This window comes from Trichomonas vaginalis, chromosome IV (assembly GCF_026262505.1).
Source record: "Trichomonas vaginalis G3 chromosome IV, whole genome shotgun sequence".
In the NCBI taxonomy this organism is placed as follows: domain Eukaryota; phylum Parabasalia; order Trichomonadida; family Trichomonadidae; genus Trichomonas; species Trichomonas vaginalis.
Window position 1 is genome coordinate 13,872,348 of NC_067206.1, and position 23,227 is coordinate 13,895,574.

General features: G+C 31.7%; 4 protein-coding genes across 4 annotated transcripts, besides 8 other annotated features; 2 read left to right on the forward strand and 2 right to left on the reverse strand.

Annotated features, from left to right (window-relative positions):
- Positions 1-2,198: part of a mobile genetic element that runs on past the window's edge.
- Positions 2,199-5,400: 3,202 nt separating this feature from the next.
- Positions 5,401-5,605: a mobile genetic element.
- A 74-nt stretch (positions 5,606-5,679) lies between these two features.
- Positions 5,680-6,288, forward strand: TVAGG3_0087750 (Tudor/PWWP/MBT family; the record flags this gene model as incomplete). The annotated part of the gene is made up of 1 exon (XM_001305004.1): positions 5,680-6,288. One exon carries the CDS (start codon positions 5,680-5,682, stop codon positions 6,286-6,288), a length of 609 nt encoding a protein of 202 aa, XP_001305005.1.
- A 1,608-nt stretch (positions 6,289-7,896) lies between these two features.
- On the reverse strand, positions 7,897-9,519 carry TVAGG3_0087760 (NAD(P)H-binding; the record flags this gene model as incomplete). Its single annotated transcript, XM_001305003.1, has 1 exon — positions 7,897-9,519. The coding sequence occupies one exon, from the start codon at positions 9,517-9,519 to the stop codon at positions 7,897-7,899; it is 1,623 nt and encodes a 540-aa protein (XP_001305004.1).
- An 851-nt stretch (positions 9,520-10,370) lies between these two features.
- TVAGG3_0087770 (nucleoside transmembrane transporter protein) lies at positions 10,371-11,645 on the forward strand (the record flags this gene model as incomplete). The annotated part of the gene is made up of 1 exon (XM_001305002.1): positions 10,371-11,573. One exon carries the CDS (start codon positions 10,371-10,373, stop codon positions 11,571-11,573), a length of 1,203 nt encoding a protein of 400 aa, XP_001305003.1.
- A 586-nt stretch (positions 11,646-12,231) lies between these two features.
- Positions 12,232-12,261: a terminal%2Cinverted (terminal inverted repeat of MuDR-3_TvMULE3 transposon ID:TVAGG3_0087780).
- Positions 12,232-13,015: a mobile genetic element.
- Positions 13,015-13,052: a mobile genetic element.
- Positions 13,015-13,052: a terminal%2Cinverted (terminal inverted repeat of Banshee-A3 transposon ID:TVAGG3_0087790).
- Positions 13,053-14,595: 1,543 nt separating this feature from the next.
- On the reverse strand, positions 14,596-15,351 carry TVAGG3_0087800 (uncharacterized protein; the record flags this gene model as incomplete). Its single annotated transcript, XM_001305001.2, has 1 exon — positions 14,596-15,351. The coding sequence occupies one exon, from the start codon at positions 15,349-15,351 to the stop codon at positions 14,596-14,598; it is 756 nt and encodes a 251-aa protein (XP_001305002.2).
- A 4,716-nt stretch (positions 15,352-20,067) lies between these two features.
- Positions 20,068-20,375: a terminal%2Cinverted (terminal inverted repeat of Maverick transposon ID:TVAGG3_0087810).
- Positions 20,068-23,227: part of a mobile genetic element that runs on past the window's edge.

Below are 23,227 nucleotides of genomic sequence, written 5' to 3' on the forward strand. Positions count from 1 at the left end.
AAAATCTTTAAAATGTGACCGGTGACGGAAATCCATGGTAACCAACCGCGGTTCCCGTTTGGAATGCCATAAACAAAACTGACATCTGACTGTGAAAGTTCTTTCAAATCAGATGATGTAAAAAACTATCTGCGTTCAAAAAATGTAAACCAATATTTCATTGTCGACCAAAACCATTCTGCTCTTGGTGTCATTGACGGTTGTATAAAAATGTTAAGAGACTTAAACCAACCACAAGGTGGTGAAGCAAATGAAATGTCATATGACGACAAATATAGACACTTCTCCATGGCAAAGATGAGACAAGTTTTAAATATTTACAATAACCGTAAACAAAAAGGTTTGGGAAACAACTCCCCCGAAGAAATGAAAAACAACCCTGACTTAGAGAAAGACTATATATTTAATAATTTAGTCAAAAGAGACAAACAAGAAAGAATGCCGGGCTTCAAACTTCAGAAAGGTGACAAAGTAAAAATAGAAATACCTAAACGCGACCCATATGAAAATACTATTGACTATGACAACAATGGGAACTCGACAGGTACTCACATTCGTGTTCGTAAAAATAGAAGAAAGTATACAAGAGAATATTATGAAGTTTTAGGCAAACATGGCAAAATGTACACACTGCAAGCAGAAGATAAAACTACTATTGCCAGACCTCGTTTCAAACTTGTCAAAGTTCAAGGTGGTATACTTTCAAAGACAGTTCCTAACAAATATAAGACAACTCCTGACGAATATGCTAAAGAAGTTGAAAATGACGACTAAGCAATTATATACCATGCGTAAACTGTCATGTAAGGTGGCATGTATTCTTTACTTTGTCCCGTTGTTTGTGTATATCCTGAAACGAAATGTGTATGGTTTCCTTCTCCCTGAGTGTCACTCCAGTAACAATTTATAGCAAACTTAACGTCGTCTTTAACATCATATCCTTTACCTTTTGTCATTCCTGACCAATCCCAATATCTATGCTTATGCCAACCTGCTTGAGATGTACTTAAATCTATGTAATGACTGTGTGCAGGTAAATTTTCACCTGAAATCGTTTTACTTCCACCTGCTTCCTTTGAAGAGTTTGCACAATACAAAAACATGTCGACTATTTGTTCCCATGCACCAACACCAAACATTACTTGAGGACCTCTTGCATCCATAGATGTATAAATAGAACCTACTGGGTTCATTAAATCAAACATATGAGATATTATAGGATTGTCTCTTTTGAACTTAAAATATAGTGCAACTATTTCAGGTTTCTTCTGGTTTGTGTCAGAATATTTTTTATAATATAATCTTATGTTTTCAGGGTAGGTAAAATCTTGACTATAATATTTATTTCTGTCATCTGTATAATAATATACTATTCTCGTTTTTTCTATTGCATTATATCTTTTATATCTATAATAATATAAATATAATGTTAGCTTTTGTTCATCTACATGTGGTGTTCTGTCGTCATCTCCATAGTCATAATAATGTGGTACCGGAGCTGGGTCAGGCAATGTCATATCTGCCATTTCATAAACTCTTAAATATTTCTTTTGTTCGTCTCCATATAAGTTTAAGTAGCAGTTGTTGTCTAATGGAACTTTAACTTGTGTACCATCATTCTTTTTATAGCTTACATACATTTCATTGTTATTTTTCGGAATGAGTTTATGCCGTGTACCATTTTTTAAGGACTGTACCAACTGCCATCTAAAATATTTATTTTCTTCATTGACAGAAAAGTCACCAACAATAGTTTCAATATTTTTGTTCCTATCAAACTTTGGTATATTTCATTGAACATATGTTTTATCTGCTTTATTTTCAAGGCTAACTTTAATCTGTTATTTCAGAAGATGTATGTGTATGTCCAACGGCACTTTTCCTGTTTAAGGTTTCTTGTAAGTTTGTAAATATTTGCAATGGTATGTGTATGTCCAACGGCACTTTTCCTGTTTAAGGTTTCTTGTAAGTTGAAATTTGCAATGGTATGTGTATGTCCAACGGCACTTTTCCTGTTTAAGGTTTCTTGTAAGTTTGTAATATTTGCAATGGTATGTGTATGTCCAACGGCACTTTTCCTGTTTAAGTTTCTTGTAAGTTTGTAATATCAGATATAGAATGTGTATGAGTCTTATCTGCTTTTGTCTCTAATGTTTCCTTAAGACTTGGTATTTGTTAATATAATGTATATGAGTTTTTAAATATTCGTTTTCAGCTCTTGTCACTTCACTTGACATTTTATTGTCAACATATGTTTTGTCTGCTAGTTCAGGATGAGTATGTTCTTTTGTTGCAAGCATTGTTAGCTCTTTCTTCTTCTTTTGCTATTGCATCGTCTACATATTCTTTTGTCAGCTTTGTTGTCAACATCTGCTTTCAAAAGAAGTTCATTTATAGGTTTCTCGTTTAAAGTTCCTTTTGTTGGATTTATACAGACAGTATTGTTCTTATTGTCTTGAAACAAAACTCATCTGTCATTGGGTTTATTGTCAGTTTTAAGTTTCCTTCTTTCAATGACTCAGATATCTTAGAATAGTTTGAAAGTTTGTTGTGTTCTTATTTAGAGCTTGCATAATGAGTTGTCGGTTGTGTTGTATTTCTCTATGGAAGCAATATCTTCGACATTTTTATTATAGATAAAATATGCTTCCAATAGAAAAAGAAAATTCATAGAGTTGCTAACAACTAACCATTAGATGAACTTTTTACTAATGTCGGTCAAAAGTTTGAGACAGATACCGTAAAGCATGAAGGCTATCTTTTGACTACCCATTAAGATGGTTAAGAGACCCATCCGTCACAAAAGCTATTGGCTTTCGTAGAATGAAGTTCATTTCAGAAGCCATACATGGTTTCCCATTTACGGTCGGTTTTGAAGTTCGATACTATAACAAAGAAAAACGTATGTATGAGAAATTTGAACAGGGAAAACTTTTACAAGTTAGTTTGCTTATAAACTTAGAAACAACCTTCAAGCTTTTCAAAAAAAAATAAACGATATCTATATTGAATATGCAAACCATTTAACATTGACGAAGGAGAATACCATCTCGATATTATTTATGACAGGAAAAATGCAAACTGTTAAAATCAATAAAATAGAAGACCTTGGAGAAAAACGTTTATATTTCTACAAAATATAACAACTTGGCATGGTATAGATTTATGAGGATGTTAAATCAGCCTGCAGCATATCCAGTACACCCGGACTATTATGAAGTCGAAAACCCTAATGGAACATATGAAAATATTTTCGACCAAGATGCTATTATTGTTCATGCTTCATTTTATGGCGCCCAAAACTCTTTCTTATGCTTGGCAAATGACTTTTACGAAAAACCTACAAAGTTATACGAACCACCAAGTGAAGTATTTCAGACTTTCAAGTATGGTTTACTACAGATGGAAAAAAAGAATAATTCCATATACCATGCGTTTTACTTAAACTTAGTTTCATATACAACTACTATCGAACGATAAAATATAATTTTTTAATACGGTTGAGTGTTGGATTTGGTTTGCCAACTAGACTGTGGTGCAGGTTCAGGCTGTTGTATAACAGGAGCTTTTCTTCTGGTTCAGGGTCTTTAGGTTATAATACCAACGAACTGACCTACTCTTTTACCAATATTTTTGACACCGTTCCAAATTCCTTTTCCTATTTTTGACGCCATTCCATAACCTCTTCCAACTCTTCTGAAGAAGTTTCCAATACTACTAAAAACCCATTTTTACTATATGTAAAAAATTCTAATGTCGCGCCTAGTCTCTTACGTTTCCTGTGAGTTCCATAGCATCTTTAACTGGAGCTCATACATTCTGTTTCTCCTCTGGTAAAAACATATTTGGGTCAACTCCTGTGTTCGCGTCATCTGCAAAAGTTGTTTATATCCACTTCAGGTTTGTATAAAACTCTTTCCATCTCATATTTGCATACCATGGTGGCAAACCTAACGCAGCGTCATTTGACATGGCAGTTTGCATTTGTACATCTGTTGGCACTTGACCATATTTTGCCATTGCAGTTTGTATTCTAACTTCATTGGAATATTCTCTGGGTTTGGTTGTCCAGGTTGCTGTGCATTCGCTAAGTTCTGTGCGTCCATTAATATTAGATAAAAAATATCTCTTACGAGTACATATACTGAACATTTGCAGGCATTGGTTCATCTTCATATTCTCTGTACTTTTCTGCCACGTCAAATAAATAAATGACACAATGGAAAAAACCTAAAACTAACAATCCGATTTCAAACCACATTTACTTACTAATAAAATTTCTTTATTGTGACACTTTCTCCGGTTTATAGGACCTCTCTCATATTCTATCTTGTCATATATAACTCATAGTCATGTATGTCCTCTAACCATCTCATAACGGTTTCCAAACCACTTTTATCGGATGTAAAGTAAAAGCATGGATGGTTATGTATAACGTCTAAAGTTTCTAAAAGTCTCTCAAAGTCCAGTCTACTTGGTATTGAAAATCCCATGTGTTATAGAACGGCGGGTCCACTATAAAGAAAACATTTTCCTTGTCTTTATATTTTCATACAACTCTGTCCAATGACATCTCACAAACTCTATACCCTCAATATATTTTTCTATGTCCTCTTTGAAAACATTTGTATAGTTAAGATATAAAACTTTTGACATAAGTGTTTCAATGTCATGAACTCTTATAGCACCACTATATAATAGTCTAGCAGATATACTATCCAGTCTATATATTCTGCTTTTTTCAAAACCTCTCTCACAATATTTTTCTTATCTAATGGTATACGTTCCATCTTACCTATAGGTATCTTTTCTTTTAACTCTTTCAATATATTGTTTGTGTCTGGTATATGTTTGAGACGGTCCATATAGTTGTCGAAGTCATTGCATATAATCTTTGAGTCAGGAAATACGGTATGACATAAATGGGATATATAGAAACTTCCACCGAACAAATCTACAAATGTTAGACCATTCGGTAGTTTCTTAAGTTCTCTCAATATAATATCTTTACATCTACTCTTATTTCCAAAGAACGGTAACGGCGGTTTTGTAAAATTCATTTATATATAATAATAAAAATGTTTTTACCTGAAAAGTGACAGAAAAATGACAAAACATGAAAACATATATAATTTGTGAAAAGCGACACATTATATAATGTTTTCGACCCAGAAGACTAACAATTTTCCGAATAAAAACTTCATTTATACTAAACATCTTCGGGGCTAGAGGGCGCAACGCGCCTGGAAGCCCTCCGAATAAAAACTTCATTTATACTAAACATCTTCGGGGCTAGAGGGCGCAACGCGCCTGGAAGCCCTCCGAATATAAACTTCATTTATACTAAACATCTTCAGGGCTAGAGGGCGCAACGCGCCTGGAAGCCCCACTACCTTTTTTTGTATACGTTTTGATTTTTTTCTTTTTTTAAAAATTCAATTTCTAGAAAAATCGAGAAAAAATCATTTTCTTCTATTTTTTAGGACGCCATACCCATTGAAATCTCCTCTCAGGACGCCATAAACTATTCAATTATGGTGTAAACTTCTCAAAAATTGAATAGTTTACATCAGGACGCCTTAGGACGCCAACCCTTTACGCGCCCTCGTTTGGAAATCTCGTGATTGTACCTTTAAATGAGCATATTAAGATTGAATTTATGGCGGTTTTTTTTCAAAAATGCCGAATCATTTCCCCAAGTTCGCTTATACACAAAACCCGAACCTTCATGTCGGGCAAGAGATCTTTATAATCGATGAAAACAAATACGACATTTATCGGGCGGAAATTCTCAACATTCAGGACGGCACTTACACAATCTTTTATCCTGATTACGATATGACAGAAACAATCGACAGCATCGACAGAATTTTACTCAAAAACAACGTAAATAAGAAAATCTTTAAAGAGCAAGAGTTAATCAGGATGAAAAAAGAGGCAGAGAATAAGGCTCAGCTTCGGTCCGAGTCGGATGGCGAGTCTGATGAAGATGAAGAAAAGAATCCTGATATCAAACCACCTAAGATCCCAGAAAAATTCAGAGAAAGAACACGTATACAGCCACATGAGACAGTTGATAGAAATCCTCTGCCTCCAGAGCCACCAAAACCTCCTGAATGGGGGCATCAGGCCGTCGAAGTGGCACCAAATATAACTATTCCAATAACTATTAATGCGGATGACTCAAAAGTACTTTACGACCAGCCGAAAAACATCGAAATATCTACAAGCAAATCTTCGGATTCAAACGAAGTTACATTTTCGTTCAAAATTACATTCAAAAAATAATTGACCTTATTTCTATATTTTATTATCTATATTCTTTTTGCTATTTTAAATTTTAGTATTTATTATTACTTATCACTATGTTTTGCATTTATGGCGGGATTCGTTATTTTAGAAAGGATATTTTATTCAATATAATTCGGTTTTATGAATATCTTCCCTCCTAATTAAGAAAATTTACTATAACTACATTCATTAAACCAAAATCAAAATTTTGAAATTGTAAATTTTGATTTTTTCTCATTTACATCATTGCATAACCTTTTCAAGTATGAGTATATTGTCTTGTTTTACCGTTCAAGGCCTAAACTATAGATTAGTGCTTTCAAGCTCCGAATTTTTTGAATCATTATCAATTTTTAATATGAAAGTATGACCATTTCTATTGATGTATGGATTGGCATACTAAGAAAAACATGTAGTATATCGGTTGTTAAATGTAATTATGATTATAAATTCGATATTAACATTCCCAGGTAAATTATTCAACAATGATTTCAGCAGCCAAGAGAAATAAGTTCATGAATGTAATTTTGAACCATGCAGTAATACCTTTGAATCAAGGAGATTACTTCCTAAAGGCATTGAGCGGCTACCAACTATTAATGATATTTTCGTTCCAACTGTTCTAAAATATAAAAAAGATTTAAATCTTATTGTTACAGGAAATGTTTCTAATAGTAATGCAAGTAGTTACATAAATATTCCTGGATATCTTGATTGCTGATTTAGTAGTTTAAGTAAATCTCAAAAAATAAATATTGCTGATTCCAGTAAATATAGATTCAATCTTGATTTTACGATCCCAGATTTTTTCAAAGTTGGTTATCACAATTTATCAGTTGAAGCTTGCAACCAAATGAGCTACTGTTCATATAGTACTTACTTCTTTAATATAATTTACTCAGTTCCAATCCTTTAGATTTTGAAATCACCAAATTCCCAAATTTATATAAATAGAGATAAAACTCTTCGATTCACTCTTAAAGTTAAAGATATTATCAAAAATACAGATGTTATCTTAAACCACACTATTGACAATAGCAAAAGTTGCAATATTATAAACAAAACAAACATCCAAGTAAATCCATACCAATTTAACTACGAAATTCCAATTCCAAGTAATATCACACCTGGAACATATGAAATCGGTATTGTTGTACGAGATCAAAATAAACAAATTTCAAAACTAGATTATTAAATTTTCTAAATATACAGAAAATAGATTTGAAGATGATATCAAGAAGCAACAAAAGTTTAAAAATATATAACACCGTTCTTCCCACGAGTTCTTTTTAAGACATCCAAGTAAAAAAAATAATTAAAACTAAAACTCCAGATGCCCTTAATAATATTCATTCAAAACATGTTCGGCATTACTCAAATCCTGGTAAAATGGTAAATTTAAGAGAGTAATGGTGATACCGATTTGATAATAGCATTATGGATATTTTTGTGATACACATTTGAAAGAATTTCAATGTATTCTCAAAATCATTAGAAATACAATAGAATTGCATAGGGAGTTTGACAAAATCATAAGCTTACTGCAAATGAATCTTTCACTAATGAGATTATGATAAAAAAGCATGAAAGTGAATATAAAGAATTTTATGCAAATGCAATTAAACAAACTAACAATAACAGGATTGCAAAAGAAATAAGTAAGTAGTAAATCAAATTTGAGCTTTTAGCTGAGTTTTGGAATGAATCGAAGCACTTTCTATCAAAGCATTCGTTGAAATCATACTTTTTGTCTTTAACTTCTTTGTAGCTGAAATTCCATCCTTGAGCAAAGAACTTATTAGACTTTGCAATAGAATCATATTGCCAAGAAGTCTCTGGAATGTAGCAGTAAGGGCACCAATGGCCTCCTTTCAAGATAAGTGTTGGTGATGCTTCGAAATCTTTGTGACAATGTCCACACTTCCATGTAACTTTAGAGTACACATCGATAAAACGATCGCTAACAAGAGAACCTCCCCTGAACTCTGCTGCATTTCTCAAATCATCGATTGTTAACTCTTCAAATGGTTTACTTTCATCATATCCATGATCAAACTTTTTATCTTTGTTTGGATTGAACTTTGTTTCATAATGTTTGATAGCAAAATCTCCCCAAGATGATGGAATTTTATTAAACTCTTCCATGCCTCCATAGTGAGCATCCATTCTATCGGTATACTTTGTATTTACCCATCCCAATGTTCCAAAGTTTTTATCTTTGGCAATCATCTTCATGAAAGGCTGTCCCATAATAGAGATTGCATCTTTAAATGGTATAAGCTTTGGAAGAGTGAAAACAATCTTTGCTTTCTTAGACAACATGTCAAAATATACTTCTGTTTCAATATTAGCTCTGAACTTCAAGAACGATTCAAGTTTGTCACTATCAATATAATATTGGCCATGGAAGTTGCGTGTTGCAAACCAGTTTGGTTTAAAGAGACCACGTATGTCTCCCATTCCGATTGAATGAAGAAGCAAGGACTCGAATTCAAAATTGGTTAATCTGTAGAACTCTCCACTTCCAATGTTGTAGAAGTTTCTGAAGAAACTATCAGGTAGATCAAAATCGACAAAGTTCTTCATCAAGCGTCCGCTATCTTCTACGGTGCACCACTCAAGAACACCATTTAATGGAACATGATACATGATTGGCTCCATCTTTTCAAGTAATCCTGCATGAAGAATACCACTTTGTCTCATGACAACCCACTTCTTGAGTCCGCTCTCAACAAAAACACGTTCTGCAAGAACTTTTGATACTCCATAATGATCGAAAACCGATACTTTGATGGGATCTCCTGTTCTTCCCCAATGAATTGGGTAGTTCCTATCTCCAGTTTCTGCAACGCTTCCAATATATACAACTTTGATATCATCTTTGTTCTTCTGAGCTTGGATAGCGCAAACTACATTTTCAGCTCCGTGGACATTGATATCTTTTGTTAACTCTGGTTTATCATCAGCATATGGTGAAACCATGCCACCAATATGTAAAACATAGTCGCTTCCTGTGACAGCTTTCAAAACATCATCATAGTTCCTGAGATCTCCATAAACAATGCTAACATTCTCAAGCTTTTCATACTTCTTGATGATGTTTCTGTTCTTTTGATCGTTTAAGACAAGTAATTGAACTTTGACTTTGTCTCCAAGTGTTAATATCTGATTCAAGGTTTCCATTCCCATGACACCAGTGGAACCTGTTATGCAAACAGTCTTGACCATTAATAAAACTGATTAATAGTATTGGTTTTAATTTTTCAATGAATTTTTAAAATATCAGTCAAATGATGGAAAAACACATAATTTTATTCATTCAATTTTTGAATGTGTTCAGATTAATATCGCTTTAAGGATTAGAATGTTTTAATCCTTATTAAATTAATACATGAAATGCATTGAATCATTGATCCAAATTATTTGTCAAATGATCTCGCATTCATTCAGAAAACTCAATTATCATAGGGATCCACATTGTAAAAAATTTTTGAGATAATGCTATATAATGTATGCAATGGCCTTTTACATTATTAGATAGTAATCTAGTTTACACTTCTCAATTTTGAGACTATTGAGATGGAATTCAAATTAACAAAATAAATTGAAAAAAAAATACACCAGAAAGCTCATATTATGCAATTGACCGCCTGACAAATCAATATTATTAATTTATCTTTTATGATATTGTTGAATCGATGTTCAGCAATGATGCAATCACGAAAAGAAACAAATTTACAAAAAATTAAATTATGAATGCTAAAATTCATTACAATTCAACATACATCATTAAATATGCTGATTATGTTGAGTTGATGGTCAAGAAATTGATCATATTTATTCCTGAAACTAATTTGCAATTTGAAATATACAATGAATGTGGATAGATGATAAAAACCACCAATAATTATTGATCTTAAGTTAGTGTCAATTCTTAGTCATCAATAATCATTATCAGCTAAAATTAATCAAATTGAGCAAGATAAGCATCTTATCCTTAACAAATTGTGAAAAATTAACAAATATGTGTTTGTATGTATTTCCCATTTTGAAAATATAAATTTGACCATAAATATTTTATGACGCTTCTGGATAATCGACAACTTTTAGAAGAAAAAGATATACTCATATCAGATTACTCCGAAATGACGCCAGATCCTCAAGGTGCCTTGTTCTTTTGGCTTGGAAATGCTTCTTTGCTTGTATATAACGTTGTTATCAATGCAATTGATATTTACATTCATTTATCTCATAGAAAAAGCGTCGGAAATGACTTAGCAAGAGCATACAACTTCCCTTGTTCTTTAATTGCTTTAGTTTTATGTTTCATTAAAATTCCAAACCAAAAAATTCTCTTTATTATCAGTTTACTTGTTTTGTTCTTCGATCTTTTAGCATTCCCATTACTAATTATAATTCCAATGTCAGAAAGCGTAGTTTATTGGGGAACTATTGCTGCAATTACAGTTTCTGGTGTATTTTCATCAATTATTATGTCCGGATCATTTGCAGTTTCCACACAGTTTGCTGATGAAACAGCTGGTTTTATTTCAGCTGGAAATGGATTATGTGGAATCCTTGCTGCTGTTGCTAGAATTATTACGAAAGGTTTATTCTCGTCCGAAAGCCAGCTTAAAATAAGTTCAATAGTATATTTTGCCTTAGCTGCTTTAACAATTCTCGGTACACTAATCTTTTTCATTTTAAAGCTTCGAAATCCTGATATATCAAACAGATTCATCTTCAATTCTTACCAGAAAGAAAATACCGCTTTTATTTCTCAAATTTTTACAACATTAAAATCGATTTGGCTTTTATGGATTGCTGAAGCATTGACTTACTTCATAACATTGATAATATTCCCTGGATATGTTTGTTCCGGTCCAGAAGGTCCATTAAAATCATGGACTCCTGTTTTAATCACAACTGTCTTCTGTATCTTTGATTTCATTGGCAGATTTGTTGCTTCGAAGTTTATTTGGCCTTCTCTCAATATGTCGCCGCTTGCATCTGTCTTTAGAATCATTTTTATTCCATTAGAAATAATTTCGATTCAAAAAATTGTTAATTTTAGAGAGCCATGGTTCACATTGGCCCTACAGATTCCATTTGCGTTAACAAATGGTTATGTTGGCACGATTTTGATGATTTATGGTTCAAATCATCCAGATCTAGACAGCGAGAAGAAGAAACTGGCTGGATATTTAATGACTTTTGCTATTAACGTAGGTATTATCATTGCGATGTTTTTGACATTTATTTTACCAAAACCTTCGATATAATTTGTTAATATTAGTAAATAAAGATAATTTTTCTATTTAAAAATAAATTTTTAAGACCAACCAACTATTTTAGTTAAGAATTAAATAAATTGTGGTTGAATTATTTGGATTTAAACAAATAAGTTTGAACTGACCTTCATTAGACTTAATTTAACAAGAAGTAAGGCATTAATTACTAATATTAAGTAGTGCCCTATAATATTGGGCTCACAAGTCTTATTATCGAAGATTTCATGAATCTCACAGAAAAAAAATTGCTTCTATTATTTCGCGTTAAATAACAATTGATTATTCTATTAAGGTCTGTTATAACTGTATCTTGGCAATGTATTGTCTCGTCAGTAATCTTTGATTGAAGATTATTAAGTTGATCTGTAATTTATTTCAATTAAATCAAAAATAGATCATAGACGCAATTGAACTTTGTTTCATTTTCACATTTTCCATGTTGTTTTTAATATCTAGTGAATGTTGTTCATTTTATAAAACAATTAATCAAAAAAAATGTTTATAAACTAGAGTTGAAAAATTCCGAGATTTCTTGAAATTAACACTCATTCTCAAAGTAAGCATATATAATGATAACAAATATATTCTATAGGAAAAAAATATGACTCTTCGATGAAAGAAATTAAAAAAAATCAAATACATGCATTGAGGCAAACCCAAATTTTAGCTAAAAGTGACAGGGAAAAAAACGTTTAGTATTAAAAAAAAGACCGATGAGAGCTTCGTTCGAAATATAGAGGGAATTGAGAATGCGCAACCATTCTCAGGGAATATTGGATGCTATTCCTGTTCCCTCTGTATGGAAAATTGAGGTTTTCAAAGGGAGTTAAAATAATATAAAATTTATACTAATTTACTTCAAAATACAAAAGTATTTGACAGCTAAAATTAGTTACTTTAGCAAGCCTATCAATACCCTTTTACGATTATTGCTACTTTTTCGAAATAAAAGTAAAAACAAATTTATACTAATTTACTTCAAAATACAAAAGTATTTGACAGCTAAAATTAGTTACTTTAGCAAGCCTATCAATACCCTTTTACGATTATTGCTACTTTTTCGAAATAAAAGTAAAAACAAATTTATACTAATTTACTTCAAAATACAAAAGTATTTGACAGCTAAAATTAGTTACTTTAGCAAGCCTATCAATACCCTTTTACGATTATTGCTACTTTTTCGAAATAAAAGTAAAAACAAATTTATACTAATTTACTTCAAAATACAAAAGTATTTGACAGCTAAAATTAGTTACTTTAGCAAGCCTATCAATACCCTTTTACGATTATTGCTACTTTTTCGAAATAAAAGTAAAAACAAATTTATACTAATTTACTTCAAAATACAAAAGTATTTGACAGCTAAAATTAGTTACTTTAGCAAGCCTATCAATACCCTTTTACGATTATTGCTACTTTTTCGAAATAAAAGTGTTGTAAACAGAAATTCATCAAAAGTGACACCTCAGAAAAGCTAAAATATTGAATTTTTGGAACTTTTGATAGAGCACGTTTTTAAATATTAATTAAAGTAAATGTATATTTTGTAAAGATTCTTTTTAATAAAAAAATAAAATTTTGAAGAAGAACACAAAATCTTCTGAAAAATAATATCACATAAACTCATATTATTTTCTAATATATAACTATTTTATATAAAAATCAAATTCAATGATCTTAAAAGCGAAGGATAAACCTCAAAATTTACGAATATAATGAGTGGGAATATAATGCTTATCTATCATAAAACCATATGAAATATCAATTTTTGCTTTACGCCTAATTTTTGACGACAATTAGCAAAACACTTAAAGATATGAGCTCTCAATTTTCGACCCCCAATATACGTTTATTTTAGTTTCGGCATATTAACATGAAGCACGAGCCAAACCCTTAAAGACGTGTCCTCTAGTTTTGCCAACTCTTTCATATATTGTAACTATTTTCAGGAAAAAACGCAAATTCAAAATTAGAAATTCACATTTAATCGAGTATAGTATTAAATTACTATCTTTTGTACACGGACCAAGCAACAACTCAAGGTGCATGCTCATTACAGACAAAATCCCCTCTAGTGCACTTAAATTGGGTGAGTTAGCACCAAACAAGCCATAAGTTAAAGATCTGAACTTGCTCCAGACAATGTATCACTTTAGTTATGAATGCACCAGAAATCCGTCCCAAACTCATACATTTCTACGCTAATCACGATAATAAATATACTATTTTGTACTTTTTACAATAAATCTCTCTTTGTTACACTACAAAATCAATGTGCATTTCGTTGCACCAGTTTTGAATCTTGTTAAATAATGATTTTTGTTACTTTCATGATACAGTCCCATTTAGTAAACGGATTATTTACAAAATAAAAATAAAAAATATATTTTTTATTTACGATTTTTTATATTTGGATTTTTAAGGCATAATTTAGAAAATATTAATAATTTAATCGATTTGATATTAAGAAAGACATTTAAAATTCATAAAAGATCCAAATAATTTCATATCCAAAGTTATTAATATTTGAAGATTTGAGGAAAGAAAAGGAGAAATATTGCATATGAAATGTTTTCAAAAAATACATCAGAAATTGTAAAAGAATTTTAATAATTAATAAGATTTGGATGGGTTAAAATTTGTGATGAAACCACCCGATGCTAACTCACGCCACACATAGACAGAAGCATTCTATCACGCAACCACCCGATGCTAACTCACGCCACACATAGACAGAAGCATTCTATCACGCAACCACCCGATGCTAACTCACGCCACACATAGACAGAAGCATTCTATCACGCAACCACCCAATTTGACATTAATTTTTATTAATCTTATTTTCATTACTATATGCAACCACCCAATTTGACATTAATATTCATAAATATATTTATCAAACTTATATGCACCCAACGAATTTTCAAATTCCTATCAACCACTTCTTTATTTTTATATTTTACAATTCTTTTATATACAAATTTAATACAAAGTTTTTATTCACTCATCATCTCTACTTCTTTATTATCTTCAATCTCATTCTAGCAGCTCTCGCATCTTTTACTTCCTTCATTAATTCAGGCAAGTATTTTTCCAACCAAATTTCTGGTTTATTTTGTAATGCAGATTCATAATTTTTTGATTGTTTTTCCAGAGAATTGATTAAATCTTTGGCATCTTGGAACGTTTCAAGATTATAAAGCAGTTTTACGACTAAAACTGCTTTATTTTTATCGTCAATATCAATAAATTCTGCGTATTTTGATATTTCGATCGGCGAACTCTTTTCTTTGTGATCCACGAGTTCATCCTGATCACCTACATTTTTATCGATTGGGAATTCTATGATTTCACCTACGTTTTCTCCTATTTTCATAACATGTATGCCTGCAGAGGGAACATGACTCTTATTCATAAAGAAATCCTTGCAATATTTACAAGGATTCTTATCAGTATTAATATCATTATAGGAGAATCCGCAATGTATGCATTTTTCGTTTAACAAGTCATTCTTCTCGCGTTTTTGCTTATTAATGGGATCAATTGATTCATTAATCCTAATGATAGTATCATTCAGAATGAATTTGATGAAAGTAGAAAAGTTTCTTGCTTTTTTTGCAAGTTCGTTAATGTGTCTATGCTTACCCTCTGCACTATTATTAGTGCTTATAGGTGGAATGCGGTGGTATGCTGCTAAATGCTCTTGATCTTTATATATCTGCTTCCATTTTTCCAGCTGCTCATCTGATATATTCTTTGTAGCATACATTTTCTGAACCGATGGATCAAAACATTTGTAATTGTCCTCAAAATCTTGGGCCGATTTTGATAATAATACTATCAGAGCAAAAACATGTAGTAAAGTATTATTGCCCATGGTTCCGAGATAGTGCCTAATACAGATATAATTTTGGAAATGATTCGTATTCAAAAATTTTAAAACTCCAGTACCTAAATCGCTCATCCATTTGATTCTTGAAAAGTGCTCCATAATGTTTAATGATTTAAATTCAATATTCATGGCTGTAAGCCACCGTTGATAAGCAGCGGATGATTCGCTGCGCCCTATGTATATCCCTAGAGGGTAACCTCGCATATAGTAATTACCACGAGGAAAAATAAATATATATTTCGGCCATGAAAAAGTAGCATCTAAGTGAATTAAATTACACTCCAACGCCAAATTTCCTGATTCGCTTGGAATATATATAAGAAATTCTATAGGATTTCCATTGACGAATAAACTATCACTTCTTATCGTTGTGCTATAATTTACATAAAATTTCCCGGGATATGAAGTTAAGATATCACCAATCTCATTATCATGCTTTATTTTTTCCTGTATTTCATCTTGCAGAGGATGTCCTGGGAGATCAACTTTCGTTATTTGAATGTACCATTTTAACCTCCCTGAAAACTCTTTGGGTAATTTTATGTTTTTCATGTTTTTTGGTACAGTAATCATCCACAACGTATCTGATACTTTTGAATATTCAAAGGATACGATTTTGTCATACAATATAATAATAAATTGTAGAAATTTTTAAAGGGGAATAATCTTCGTTTTGAAGTAGAAAATAATTTAAGTTTACAGATCGATCAGAACTTATATTGGAAAGGCCCAAATGAATAAATGCTGGCATTTGTTCCAAAAACTTCAATGTTTGTTCATAAGTTAACACATTGATATGAATACCAGGGCTTATTAGAATTAATTGCATTGATTTGAGTTTTTCAATATCAGTATTTTTAGAGCATTCAAAACAAATATGGCAACCATCTATTGTAATTGGAGAGATCAACTGGAATTTTTTCTATGGATTCATGAAATTGTTTGATCGCTGTAAATTTAATACCCATGATTTGTTCAAAATCTGCTTGAATTTTTTTGTCAGCTTTCAAACAAGCTTTTGCTAAAATTTCCAGAAGGTCATTGTTTTTTATTTGATTCAAAACATTAAAGTTCTTGTACATAAAATCATTATTTTGAATTAGGGCCTCATGGAAGATTAAATGAATCTTTAAACGAATAACTTTGCTTTCATTCAAATTCATTACTGATATAATATTATTTGTTGAAACAATCGAAGAGAGTAATGGATTTCTAAATGTAGAAAATAACTCTGAGATATTGTATGCAAAAGATAAAACATACTTGATTTGGTAAATTGATAAGTCTGCAAATTGAATTTATCATTCATTTTGAAAATTGTTTCGTTTGGGCTTGACATTATCAATGCTTTCATGATTGGTGTAACATTATCTATATTACACGAATTTAAAATATTAATTGATTCAAATTTAACTGCTAGTTCATAGAAAGAATATTTACTACCAATATAGATCTGATACGTATTTGATAATATTCTTCACCATTTTGATTTGTTTGATCTGAAATTAAAACATTAATAAAATCTTCGATTGTTAAATCACACGATTTTCCTGAAAAAGCAAAAATATTCGAATATCTTTTATCGCCATTAATTATTGCTTGTATTAATGGTTTAGAAATTCCTGCTTTTGAGTATAATTCCTGGTCAAATGAAAAATTTTGTAAGAAACCTATAACCTGTGCATAAAATTTGGGGCGGGCAATTATAAATGCTTCTAAAAATTTAAGAATATATTGTTCCCCTAGACGATGGATTTTGATTTTAATTTGACTGAGATCTGTTTGCAAATATTTTTCACTTATAATCATATTTACCATTTCTGTAAAAGCTTCAGCGGATTTCTGAAATTTAGGTGTTGTTTCATATGTTTGAAGATACTTTACTTCATCGCTATTCGAGATAAAACGCTCTTTGAGTTCCTCCAAATAACAAATGATAGATTTATTTTCAAATCAATAATTTATGTCCAAAATTATATACATTCTTAATATTTCTGTTTAATTCTTTGATTTTTGAAACATTTGTCCCCAAGGATATGATGGTGAATCTCCGACATATGCATTTGATAATGAATCCAAACAGTGAATTTAGGTTTACCATCTTGATAAGTTATTTTATTTGTATACCATTCTTTTTGATAGGCTTTATTGGAAGAATAATATAAAATTTTTGAAATATACCCATCTGGATAAATTGTTGAATCAGAATTTACACTATTACATCTAATAGAACCCAACTGAATTAAAATCAAATCATCCGAAACATTAATGGTAGATGAAGATGGTTTAGCATTAAAAAAATTGTCACTTTTTTAAAATTTCGGATTTTTAAGAGTATGTTAAAATTAAACATACTCTTAATATATGTTAATAATTATCATTTGATAAAATTATTTAAATAGTAATCAAAATATTGTTTAAATATTAATGGAGTTGAAAAATTGGATCATAAAAGTAAGATGTTAGCATCTAGCCTCAGTAGATACTAAGTCATATCAGAATAGACACATATTCATCCTCAATTGACTCTTACTCATCTTCAATTGGTTCTCACAAATAATCAATTGATCCTTACTACTGATCAATTGATTCTCACAAATAATCAATTGATTCGCATTAATTATCAATAGATTCTCACTAAGAATCAATTGATTCTCAGTCACCCTAAATTGATTCTCACTACTTATTAATTGATTCTTACTCATCCTTAATTGATTCTCGCTAAGAATCAAGTGATTCTCACTCTTCCTCAATTTCTTCTTAGTATTATTCAATTGATTCTCACTGATGTTCAGTTGAATCTCACTAATAATCAAATGATTCTCACTCATCCTCAATTGATTGTCACTTATTCACAATTTATTCTTAAACAACCTTAATTAACTCCCAGTATTCTTCAATTGATTCTCACTAATTATAATTTGATTCTCAGTCATCCTCAATTTATTCTAACTCAATAAGAATATGAATATGAAAATGGATTGGAATAGGTGATAATTAAAATATATTGATATGAATTTGTGAGAGTGTCTTTAATAAAGAAAAATTTGTCAAAGAACAATAATGTCAAATTGGGTGGGAGCATATAGTAATGAAATATTTATTGATAAATATTAATGTCATAATAATTGAGAGCATGTAGTAATGAAAAATTAATTGATAAATAATAATATTAAATAGGGTGATTGCATTGATCAATACATATATATGAATGAATTTCGATGTCAAACCGTCAGTCATATTGTTAGTCAAAACGTCAGTTATATTCTCATTCATACACTCACTCAAACCGTCAGTCATATTGTCAGTCAAACTCTCAGTCATATTGTCACTCAAACTGTCAGCCAATTGTCAGCTAAACTCTAAGTCATATTCTAACTAAAGCCGTCACTCATATTGTCAGTCAAAACGTCAGTCATGTTGTCACTCAAACTATCAGTCTTATTCTCACTAAAACCATCAGTCATACACTCTCTTAAACTATGAGTCATATTGTCACCCAAACTCTCAATCATATTCTAAATAAAACCGTAAGTCATAGAGGCTGTCAAACCGTCAGTCATATTGTCGGTCAAACCGTCAGTCATATTGTCGGTCAAACTGTCAGTCTTACTCTCAATAAAAAGCTAATTCATAGTGTCTGTCAAACCACAGTCATATTGTCACTCAAACTGTCAGTAATATTCTAATTAAAGCCGTCAGTCATATTGTCAGTCAAACTGTAAGTCATACACTCACTCAAATCAACAATCATATTGTCACCCAAACTGTCAGTCTTATTCTAACTAAAACCGTATGTCATAGAGGCTGTCAAACCGTCAGTCATATTGTCATCCAAACTATCAGTCTTATTCTCACTAAAACCGTAATTCATATTGTCACTCAAACCGTCAGTCATATTGTCATTAAAACGGTCAGTCATACACTCACTCAAATCAACAGTCATATTGTCACCTAAACTCTCAGTCATATTCTAAATAAAACCGTAAGTCATATTGTCAGTCAAACTAGCAGTCTTATTCTAACTAAAACCGTAAGTCATAGTGTGTGTCAAACCGTCAGTCATATTGTCAGTCAAACTATCAGTCTTACTCTCAATAAAAAGCTAATTCATAGTGTCTGTCAAACCAAAGTCATATTGTCAGTCAAACTATCAGTCTTATCCTAACTAAAAAGCTAATTCATAGTGTGTGTCAAACAGTCAGTCATATTGTCAGTCAAACTCTCAGTTTTACTCTCAATAAAAAGCTAATTCATAGTGTCTGTCAAACCGAAGTCATATTGTAGTTAGTATGGTTATGTTGGGTACGGCGGCACTGCGTTCCACCTTACTCAACATAACCTTAAATATTTACAAAACCACCACCCACTTCACTTCACTAACGAACTCACTAATGTAAAAAAATAAACGTTCTCACTAACGACTTCACTAATGTTCTCATAAATTTTCCTCAATATCTTCATCATCAGTGTTAACCCTATTGTAGTCATACTTGAAGCCATAAACTTTCTCTAACTTCTTAACGTACAATTTACATAACTTACCTTCGTCATCATATGGTTTAATGATATAACTATTTCTATCTTTATACACAGTCAATGAAAAGTCAACTGGTCTCGGATGTATTTGAAAGAACATGTTATGCTCAGGAAGGAAGAATAAATGTTTAAATGTATGTTTGTTATATTTTTCGATTTGTATGAGTTGCTTTTGTTCTGTCATTTACATCCAAATAAAAAATTTTCAGTAAAATAAAAAATAAACTTAAAAATTAATGATATCACCACCCTCACACGTATGAAAACATAGCGCAAAAATAAATTTAGGTGAAGTGGTGAGATCTCACCTGTTTTTTCACCTCTTTTTTCACCCGTTGAATTCATTACTTTATAACTCTCTTCCTTGGTTTCTTTTAGTTGCTTTCTTCACGTCTGTCTCCAGCTTAACTGTCTTTCTTCTTCGTCCGTAATGATACCAGTTACTTCCACCAGTCAATGGGTCAAATGGTCTTTCGTAAGGGTTTCCATACATTCCATAGGGACCATACGGAAGAACTACTGGTGAGGAAGAGTTCCATCGACTCTATTTAAATGCATTGTTTCACCTTTCATCTGGTCATTAAAGTCTTTTGCATGTTTTGCAAACTCATCGTCCTTTCCTAAAGCATTTTCTGACTCAGTCGCAACCAAATTGGATGCTTTATTTATGAGCCCTATTTTATTTAATCTTAACTTCTTTGCAACCCAGCCTCCAATCTTTCCTTTATTTGCATCTAATGTCTTCGAAACTCTTCCTCCACTCATTTTATTTACTGCGTCATAAGCCCAAGTGCTTTTGCTCCAAATGCTAATGCTTTTGTTCCCATTGCGCCTAAAGCTGTCCAAGCTACCATTTACACACATATTAAAATCATCTCTCTTCAATATTATCTCATAAAAGTTCTCGTTACTGGAGAAAGTCAATGAAACATAAACATTCTCATTCATAAACTTCTTTCTTTATCATCTATTCGCTTCAAAATGTCTGAACAATTGCTAACTTTTCTACAACAGTTATTTCATCATGAATGACCTTCAAGAACAAGCTCATTTAATATGCTATTAAAATCATCTCAATAATGAGTCCATCCTTTCCATCTTTAGGTAGCACAACATCTTTCATTGAAGAAGGTTCGACAAGTCTTTATGTTAAACTTACTGACAAAGTTTGTTATACTATAATGCTTCGGTGGCGAATACATATAGTTTGAAAGACATAATATAGATTCTTCAGCAAATTACTTATACTGGATTTTATAACAATGTTCTCACGAGACCAAATACCACCAATTGACAATCTTGTAAGCAATCCTGCTGAACCTTCTACTGTAAACGTCGATGGTAACATTCCACGAAGGTCATCTATTGACATCGTTGAGTCACTGAATTTAAATATTTTCTTAAAGCAATCGTCATTATCTAACCATGCAATAGCTTTGAAGTTTTCATTCGAATATACATCTGCTTCATTAAATGTAAAACCTGACTTCTTTGCAGAGACGACTTTAAAATCTATTGCATTTGTTTCAAAATTATATACTATGGTAACTTCTGAAGGTAATGGATGTCCTTCCGCAGTCAGTTTGTTCTCTCACTACCGTTTGAAGCTTTGTGTTAAAAACTTTCATGTCATCTCCTGTGTCTAGGTTCACATACACAGCAATAGGAAAACTATCTTGCTTCTTTGTCTATCATTATATCTCAAAACATTAAAGTTCTTCAATAATATTGTCCTTCCTGCTGGAATACTTCTAACTTGTCTTATTTCAAAGCTTTCTCACCTCCTACATACTCTACCCAGTGTCTTGGATATTCATAAGTATACTGACTTTCTTGAATTTTGGTTGGTTTCATCATAACGTGTTCATAGTATATCTTTATACTCTTGTCAGTTAGACTCGGTGCTATGTTCTGAATATTTCTGACTTGCATTTTTAATGGAGATAAAATGAAGCATTTAATACATGACGTAGATGAAGACATGAATGAAACTACAGACAAACTTAACTCTTCTCTTATTCTTCCTTTCAGTAAGGACTATGAGTTCTGTTCAAATGGTGTTTATTTCTATGTGGAAAGATGGGTCAGGTAAGACATTTAACCTCATTCGTCATATACTCATAACAGAGCGTTTAGGTCAAGATTCATATTATGACCAAATCATTATATCAGCAACTTCAGACTCTATGGACTCAACAGCGAAAACATTTATGTCAAAAGTTCAAGCCTCTGTCGTTAAAGTTCCAGATAGCGAACTCATTGAATTTCTTCAACGTTACATTCGACGTAAGAGGAAATATTATGCATCGTTGAATTTATACAGTCAGGAATGCAAAAGACTTCTGAGGAGATGGAAAGAATTATTGACAAACACCACTTACGTCAGTACTCAGGAGTTTACGATATGAAACGACTTACAAACTACATTCTGTCAAAACTTTCAAAATACCCCTTCAAAAAATATCCTTCAAATACTTTGTTATTTGCGACGACTTCGCCGGAAAAGGTTTAGTTTTCAAAGCCTGACTCACCATTAGCTAACATCATTACTAAAGTCAGACATTACCACTTAACTGTAGCAATACTTATGCAAACATGGAGGTTTTTAGCTTTAAACTAAAACGTCTCATAACTGACTTCGTTATCTTTCAAGGTTTCTCACGCTATGATATTGAACTCATTTGGAAACAGTCAGGTATAACATTACCTTTTGAAGAAATTTGGGAAGCATATAAGTCTCTCATCTCTCCTCGTTCATACCTTGAGATTCATATCATGACTAATACCATTAAAGTCAAAAATATTCCATGGAACGACCAACATTGTTTTAAAGTTTAACCTTCAATTGACTGATGGTAAACAAATTCCATGCATCTCTGTCGCCATTTCTGTTAATATTTTTTGCTGTCATTCATTATCATCCACTTATACAAGCATCTGAGTTCAAAACTTTGTTGTTATCTATACTTTGAAAGTGTCGTTACAATAACTGAATAAGTATTCCATAATTCTCTGTGGTAGTTGAGGAGTTAAACTGCACAGCTGTTTTTCTAAGGGGTTTGTGTGTTTGGTTGGTTGGTTGTTGTCAAATATTCGAACGAGATTAACCTTGCGCGTGTGAGGCGTGTATCTTTTGCTATTGTCGTCTGGTTGTTGCGTGCGTCTGATGGGTGGGTGAGAGATATCTGTAAAGAATGTGTTCTTACTGTTCCTT